Raw genomic sequence first — 9,463 nt, 5'->3', positions numbered from 1 at the left:
GGCTATATCTTGGAAATCCACTGGCCCAATAGTTTCCCTTCATGGCAGAATTAATAGTCAAGACTATTTAATCATTTTATCTGACCAAATTCATCCTATGGTTGCGAAACTGTTTCCGGAGGGAAACGCAATCTTTTAGGATGATAATGCACCAATTCACACAGCTAAAGTTTTTACTGAATGGCATGAGGAACATTCTAGTGAAGTTGAACAGCTTATCTGGCCACCACAGTCTCCAGATCTCAATATTATTGAACATTTATGGTGCATTTGAGAAAAACATGTAAGGAGTCGATATCCTCCACCATCATCACTACAAGAACTGGAGACTGTTTTAGCTGAAGAATGGACAAAAATTCCTTTGGAAACAATTCAAACTTTATACGAGTCCATACCTCATAGAATTCAAGCTGTAATTACTGCCAAAGGCGGTCCTACCCCATATGAAAATAAATTTGTTTGAAATTTTAAGGTGTTTCCATTATTTTGTCTCACTTCTGTATTTGTCCTTCTTTGGGCAGTTAGACAATCACCTTTGTTGTTTCGTCATGGTCTGTTTTTAGTTATGACTTTCCTCAGGGAAGAACCAGAGTGTGCCAGTTGTATATGAAGAAATATATTTCAATCAACACTGTTTTATATTCCTCTAGTTAATTAATTGCAGCTTGACCAAGCGCTGCATACTTCAGCAAATGTACTATTTTCTGTTTAAATAAAAGAGTAGTTGTTTCTTAGTAGGGTCTGAACAACAGATTTGGTTTCCATAACTGATGAAATGCAATGACATAAAAATGGATGTGTCCTACAGTTAGTTGATATGATTCATAACCAAATGGTGTGTTTTCACATATTGCTTAGACAGAATTTTGCTTCTAAGATAGTTTCAACAGAGAAGGCTTTCCACATCTGAGTGTACACAAATGTGTTAAATATAATTGTGTGTGTGTATGTGTGTATATATATATATATATATATATATAATATTTATTATATATCATGGAAATAAAAAAATGAACAGCTTTATATATATGTAAAATGGTTTGTGCAAAGCATTCTTGATACAATCACTACATACAAATTCACACACAATGAGTGCATTGCACACATACAGTGCACTCATTCATACATACAAATGTGCTCACACAACCATCTGTTCACATATTATCACACACACTCTCATACATGCATTCACTCTCTCCCACAGTAATATGTACACAAACACACACTAAACTAACACTAACATTTCAAAATATTATTTTGCATTATTTTTAGTAATTTCTTCCTAAAATATTATTTTCCATTTTCCAAGACAAAGAAATCAGAAGTCAGAATATCTTTAGATAGATTCTGTGACTAATTCAGACAGCTGTAATGATGATAAATAAATACTAGCATGTCTAATTAGCAATCAAAGTCCACTGCAGTTGTGTTCATTAATTAATCATTTTAGTAATTGATCACATTTAGATCGCTCCCTTCCTACTCCAAGTGATGTTAATGAAATGTAGTTTAATTACTTGAGAAGAAATTCAATAATTAGCTTTAAATTACTCCACCTCTTCTGAAAAATGTCAACAAAAACAATCAAGCAAAGATGATGATGATGATGATGATGACAGTAGTAGTAATAATGATATTAGTCCTTTCTACTAAAGGCACAAAGTCTGAAAATTCGGGGGAGGGACCTTGTCAATACCATTGACTCTAATACTTGACAGGTACTTTATTTTATCAATATTAGAAGAATGAAAGATGACAAACTCAGAACATAAAGAGCTTGAATAGATACCTCAAAGCATTTTCTCTGACATTCTAGCAATTAATTTGCCAGCTCACTGTTGATTATTACCTGAAATTTGGCAGTGGGATTAGTTGATACTGTTAGTCTCAGTATTTAATTCTTAAGACCAAAATTTCACGTGCATAGTACAATTGGTTAAATTAACCTAAATACCAAGGCAGAATCTGTTTCAACCCTTTCTTTCACATCCACCAGACAAGCACTTTCCTCAATGTAATCAGATAGATAAAATTGCCTGTTCTTCCTGACCTGAGGAAGGCAATGGGACAATCTTCATTATGGACTCAGCTAATAACCAAATCCACCTTACACATAATAGTCATTTTTCAAATAACTCCATAAGTAAGCAATAGTTAAGCACTGGATGACTACATGGAAGATTTCCTTGCTTTGCACACGTCTTGGAGAGGCCCAGCACTTTAGTGTCTATAAGGTTTCTCTCAAATCAGCAGTAACCTCTGGTAGCACTGCCAGGCCAAGAATTTGTGAAGGTTATTTCTGGTACAAACTATCCAACTAATTTTAATTGATGTTCAGATTTCTTTCAAGAACATTTCTTCTGTCCAACACTTAGCTGCTACATAGTGTCAACATTGAAATTATATTTATCACATTGCCCCACTGGTAGAGGTCTTTGAGCCCTTGACAATATTCTAGATGCTAAGTGCACTATTTCAGTCTTTGGCCCAGGATTGCAACTCCATCAAAAAGACAACTGTGGAAACAAAGGCTTCTGACAAATGGCAACCACACCTGTCCATCATCACTGAAAACGTAGCAGGCTCAATGCATGCCTATACATCATCAGCCATGACATGGCCAGTCCACCACTCAGTGGATGTTGGCAGCAAATGAAGTGGCTGACCAATGAATGTGTTCTTTGACAAAAAAGTAGGAGAGCAGATGTTCCATTCCAATTAAACTTGAAGTAGAGAAAGGCACAATGATCAGGCAGTAAGAAATGATGGAGGCGATGTTGGCATTTGTCACCACTGCCTGACCTTCCAGGAATAGCTTCTTCTCAGCTCATTTCTTGGTGGACTGACCACATTTCTTGTCACCTTACCCCATTTCTTTTCTGCCTAGAGATCTGGGCCTAACCAATCGCCTCAATTTGTTTGATGTCTAACACTATTACAGTGACATCCACGTATGCCAATACAGATCTTCTGCATCTTACTTGTGGTTTCCGCAGTAGTGGTTCAAGAGCTAGTTTATACAAAAGAGATGAGAAGGGACAAGCTTAACAGATTGAGTGCATGGTACTGAATAATTCATGTAAGAAGCCTTTCACTCAAAACCTTGAGCTGACATTGCTTTTCATTGTGGTGATACAGCCCTGGAGGAAGAATGAAATTGGATAGTTTGAGGACAACACACAAATATTGGTAGTCAATCGTATTGAAAGCTTTTGATTGATCTAAGTTGCTCAGGGTCCCATCCATGCCACATACCTTACCCACCCTCTCTATGATGTACCACATAAAGTCCTAGAAATAGCAGTCAAATCCTTCAAACAATACTTTATTGTTTAAAAAAAAAAAAAGAGGAAGGATGCATTTTTGGCATAAAAAAACGATGATCAGCGATGGAAAACCACTGGTCATAGATCAACTCCATCAAGAATGACTTGGGTTTAAATGACAACAAAAACTACAGTTTACACAATTATCTTTACAGATTCACTCAGTGGAAATATTTAAATTTAATAAAAGAATGGAATTATTTGAGAAATAAAAAAATTTCATTTTTATTTACCTCATTTTGGGTTAAGTTGAATTTTATAATAGACATTGTAGCAATAATTGGTTTGGATGTGGATAGTCGTAGGCCTGATGGGGGTATCACAGGGCACTTTGCAAGAACATGCCTGTATTTGGTGTGATTTGACACTCCACCAACACAAAAGTCTCCGCCCACCTTCCGGTAGCTAGATGAACAAAAAAGAGTATATATGTACATATGTATTTACTATCATCATCATCATCATCATCATCATCATCAATTTTTAGTGTTCACTTTTCCATGCATGGGTTGGATGGAGTTTATTGCAGCAAATTTTCTATAGTCAAATGCTCTTCCTGTTGCTAACCCTCACCTGTTTCCAAGTAAAGTTCTATTTCCACATAACCAAACATGTTTTTGCAGAATATTGCAAATTAATGGCATTAATTTATAACAATCATGTAGACAAAGAGACATACATACATGCACACACATATTCATGACACTTCTTTCAGTTTCCATCTACCAAATCCACTTACAAAGCTTTGGTCAGTCCAGGACTACAGTAGAAGAGACTTGTCTAGGGTGCCACACAATGAGACAGCGGAAATGAATCCCAAACCACATGGCTGGAAAGCAAACTTTTTTTCTAACCATACAACTATGGCTGTGCATTATACTGTCATGTGTGATTTGTGTGTGTGTGTGTGTGTGAAAGAGAGAGAGAGAGAGAGAGAGAGAGAGAGAGAGAGAGAGAGAAAGAGAGAGACTGTTGAAGTCCATCTACAAAGATTCACAGATCAAATATTCTGTATATTCATAACTAATTTCTCAACCTGAGAGGTATTATTTGAACTTAGTCTCCTCAGTGAAATGAAATAATAGTAAATGAAAAAATATTCAAATATTCAAGACAATTCCATTAGCAGGTATAGTCCATTTTGCCAAAAGCAAAAAAAGACAAAAACCCCCCCAAAAACCCAACCCCATGTTACAATGGTATTTAAGCAACATCAAATTACAGTAGACAGTGTAGAGAGCACAGAGTTCAACTTGATAATTAAAAGGATGTATATTTATATACAAAAGCAAGAGAGAGACATCAATGGAAAACTGTAAAGAATTCAGAGTAAATACACATTTTATATGTGTATATTTGAGGTTGTGTGCATATACTTGTGTATGTTTGGAAAGTATGCATTTTCGGCAAGTAATTTTTACTCTACTGTTGGGTTCAGTGAAAACTTGAAAGAAAAATTGGGTAGATGGGAAGAGTGTGTAAGCCCATTAGAGGGATTGAAATTGTAATTCCAAAACCCAACCTTGACATACATTGTTTTATTATAGTTCTGCTTGAAAATTACATAAAGAGTGCAAGTCCTAGTGGAATAATCAGCCACATATATAGTAATTCAATGAGTTAGCATTTCGGTTGGTCAAACTGAAATGCACCAAATTAGAGAGGCATACATTTACTTCTACATTACTATATATATATATATATATATATATGTGTGTGTGTGTGTGTGTGTGTGTGTGTGTGTGTGTGTGTGTGTTTGTGTTATATTATATCTATATTATTTATATTATATTATATATATATATTTATCTCATATATAAATATATATATGTAATATATTATCGAAACTGAACCAAATTCGATGACTGGCACCCATACCAGTAGAGCGCTAACAGCACCATCCAAGCGGGATCACTGCCAGAGCAGCGGTCTCGCTTCTGTGCCAGTGGCATGTAAAAAGCACCATTTGAGCACGATCGTTTCCAGCTTCGCCTTACTGGCACATGTGCCGGTAGCATGTGAACAAAACATTGGACTGACTCCTGTGCAGGTGGCACGTAAAAAAATACCATTTGAGCGTGGCCATTGCCAGTTCTGCAGGACTAGCCCTCATGTCGGTGGCATGTAAAAAGCACCCACTACATTCTCAGAGTGGTTGGCGTTAGGAAGGGCATCCAGCTGTAGAAACACTGCCAGATCAGATTGGAGTCTGGTGTAGCCATCTGGTTCGCCAGTCCCCAGTCAAATCGTCCAACCCATGCTAGCATGGAAAGCAGACGTTAAATGATGATGATGATGATATTATAAATATACATAGATATATATGATATAAATACATATATGTATGCAATATATGTGTGTGTATGATATATATATATATATATATATATATATATATATATGTTCTTTTATTCTTTTACTTGTTTCCATCATTTGACTGTGACCATGCTGGAGCACTGCCTTTAGCTGAACAAATCAATCCCAGGACTTATTCTTTGTAAGCCTGGTACTTATTTTATCAGTCTCTTTTGCTGAACTGCTAAGTTACAGGGCTGTAAACACACCAACATCGGTTGTAAAGCGATGGTGGGGGGACAAACGCAGACACATACACAAAAACATACATATACATATACAACAGGCTTCTTTCAGTTTCCGTCTGCCAAATCCACTCACAAGGCTTTGGTTGGCTTGAGCTATAGTAGAAGACACTTGCCCAAGGTGCCATGCAGTGGGACTGAACCTGGAACCATGTGGTTGGGAAGCAAGCTTCTTACCACACAGCCACTCTTGCACCTATATATACAGAATTTTTTTAAAGCATTCGCTCATTACAAGATCCTTAGACCACTGAAAATGTAAGATCTACTAGAATAAAATGGACGCGAGACAGAAGTCAATAGGTGACAATGTACATTAGACTTAAAAGATTGGAGGTCATATCGAAGAGAAAAACAAGACTGTGGAAGGGAATTTCAAAGTTCACAGGTGCAAGGGAAGAAACTGGTACTGTAAAGTGCTTTACGACATTTAGGAGGTTGCACAGTATATTGATGAGAACTGGATGCAAGTCTAGTTGATTGCTGATAAGTTCTTAAAGGAGGAACCAAGGAAGAGAGCTCAGCTGAACAATGTCCATGAAAATACTTATAGAAAAGAGACAAGGAAGCCACCCGACGATGATGAGAGAGTGAATCCAATTTAGAAGATAGATCAGGACCAATAGTTTTACAAATATGGCATTGAATGTGGTCCAACAGAGTTAAAAATCTGCAGGAGCACCTGCCCATTTGTGACAACAATACTCAATGCAAGGGCAAATGATGGACTTATAAAGATAAAGAATAGTCTCAGGAGTGAGACAACTCCTCGAATGAAGGAGTGAGCCTACCTTCATTGCAGCCAATTTAGAAATAGATTCAATGTAAGTTTGCCAACAAAAATCATTACAGAAAGTCACTCCGAGGAATGAAGAGAACAACTCTCAGGTAAGTTAATACCATCCACTGAAACTGATGGTAAGAAAAAATGTCTGAAGCGATTAATTGAAAGAAGTTTAGTTTTCGATGGATTGAACGTTACAAGCCATTTCCTACCCCACTCAACAACAGATCAAAGATCATTCTCAAGGTTAGCAGTGATCTCAACCTTATCAGACAAGTCGTTGGATTTGTCCAAACAAAAGTACAAAGTAGAGTCATCAGCATAGATTACTAGCTGACAGATGACATGATCAAGCAGATCATTGATAAAAAGGAGAGAGTTGGGCCCAGGACAGAGCCTTGATGAACCCTAGCATTTATTAGAATAACTAGATGAAGATTGACCATCAATGATCCTATAGTCATAAAGGAAAGAGGAGATGATGTTTAGCATGAAACCTGACACACCAAAGGATTGGAGCTTCCATAGAAGTCCAGCATGCCAAACCCTATCAAATGCCTTAGAGATATCAAGAGCCACTGCCCTATCCTGACCAGATACATTCAAGGCATGATAAACACATTCAGATATAACAGTGAGAAGGTCAGCAGTAGACTGTCCAGGATGGAAACCATATTGAGAGTCAGAGAATAAACAATTTGAGTCAAGATATTTTACAAGAGAGTCATTAACCAAGGACTCAAAAACTCTACTGATGATTGGTAGTAGACTAATTGATCTATAATCACGAGGATTAGATCAATCACCACAGTTCTTAAAGACAGGAACAACAGTTGGGAATTTCCATAAAGAAGGAAAACAAGATTCTGAGATACACTTTCAGAAGAGCTTAGATAAGACAGAAGACAACTCAGGAGAGCACTTCTGAAGAACAATGACTGAAATACCATCAGGTCCAGTTGCTTTACATGGATCCAACTGTGCCACAATGGCTGCGACTTTAGAAGAAGTAATATGGCAACTGTGTAATAAGTTATCAGTTTTGAGAAAAACATCAGGAAGTAGATGACCAGTGTCATGGAGAATAGAGTGAGAACTAAACAGTTTAGCAAAGAGCTCTGCTTTATCATTAGATGTTGTCAATACCTAAGGTCCATTGAATAAAGGAGGAATAGAAGATTTATTGTTACTTCTAACACTTTTAATAATTCTCCAGAAGTCACAAGAGCCTACTTTCTGGGATGATATATGATCATGAATGTACTGCTCATAGTCTGATTTAGCATCATGAATGACAGCCCGACAATGATTGTGAGCATTGGTGAAAAGCTGTTTATTCGCTGCAGAATTATCTTGCTGAAACTAGTGGAAAAAATGATTACAATGAGCAATAGCAGCAGCACAAGCAGGAGAAAATCAGAGTGAGGAATGCAGTTTCAGCTGGTATTTGCGAGATGGTATGAAGGTGTTAATACCAGTGGAAATCCAAGTAGGAACTTCCCCAGTACAGGCCTCAGCAGGTTTAGCAAAAATATCAGTCCAAGGAATGTCACAAAAAAAGTCGAGAAAATTGTCCCAGTCACCACGATCATAGCTGAATAGAGTACAATGAATTGGGGACTCTGTGGCAGCAGAACAATTCATCAACTGAAACAGCAACGTGATCAGATCCCCTGAGTGGAGAACCATGACAAACCTTACAGATATCAGGACTTGATGCAAAAAAAAAAAAAGATCAAGGAGGAAGGAAGATTGGCATGAACAAAGATGCCCAAGCCATGCATATGATTGTAAGAGTCCTTCTGGTACAGAGGAAGATAGCTGGGAACAAGAAAATCATCTGAAATGTCTGAACTGAGATTTGTCTCACTCAAAGCAAGGATGTCAGGAGAGATCTAAACAAGAAAAGACTCAACATCCATAAGATTAGAATGGAGACCACGTATATTGGAGAATGCAATAGTAAAAGGAGGTGTAGGTGATTTAGCTGAGTCTAGTTTGTGATTTTGTTTACTGGAGACTGCCATGACTGAATTAACTAAAAAAAAAAATGGAAAAAAGACCAGCCAGGGATGATTTCCACCTTAAGTAAGCAAGTAATCAGCTTCCCTATAATATTGCAGCAGACGAAGTAAGTGTGGCCTTGGAAAAGCCCACTAGGTGCAGCTGCAGGGACACTCATTCATGCTCGACATGGCACTAAAGATACACTGATATTATACAACTGTTGATAGAGCAGCCTCCCCATGTGCTACCAGAGAGTTTGGGCTCCTAACTACCAGTCAGAGGTAACAACCAGAAAACTACACAATCCAGTACCCTCACCTAGATCAACAACAAGAACAAAGAAACATGAAGACCAAATGGATTATACATGTATATATGTATATGTATATATATATTCCGCTGACATACTATGACGAAGTCTCCAAGATGCAGATAAGATAGAGATTTTTATTTATTTACGGCCTCAAACATCTCATACCTTCGTGCTTTAGTCTGCCCTCTATTTAGTCTGCCCTCTATCTTGTTTCTCTCCATGAAATTCAATTGAATTCAGTTTTTGTCTTAAATTCATACTTATTCATTTTCTAAGCTTCCTAAATTCATGCTACGTATATATTCTATTCACCTAGAATTCATTGCTCTTTTAAAAATTACGATTTATGCATTGTTGTCTCTCAAATATTTAAAATCTACAATTAAGAGCCCTATCTACTCGCTGACGGTACCTACCCACCCTTACCCATTTT

At 37.2% G+C, this 9,463-nt stretch overlaps 1 protein-coding gene across 1 annotated transcript in view; it reads right to left on the bottom strand.

Annotated features, from left to right (window-relative positions):
* The window catches only part of LOC106878084 (VPS10 domain-containing receptor SorCS3), a 1,235,712-nt gene that overhangs the window by 133,889 nt on the left and 1,092,360 nt on the right, over positions 1-9,463 (bottom strand). Inside the window, exon 17 of the mRNA XM_052972785.1 lies at positions 3,560-3,731. Coding sequence (XP_052828745.1) covers positions 3,560-3,731 — 172 coding nt within the window. The remainder of the gene's footprint in view (positions 1-3,559; positions 3,732-9,463) is intronic.

The sequence above is a fragment of the Octopus bimaculoides genome, chromosome 14, assembly GCF_001194135.2.
Source record: "Octopus bimaculoides isolate UCB-OBI-ISO-001 chromosome 14, ASM119413v2, whole genome shotgun sequence".
NCBI classification, from domain to species: Eukaryota; Metazoa; Mollusca; class Cephalopoda; order Octopoda; family Octopodidae; genus Octopus; species Octopus bimaculoides.
The sequence above is the reverse complement of the archived record's forward strand: the minus strand, read 5'-3'. Positions and strand labels throughout refer to the sequence as shown.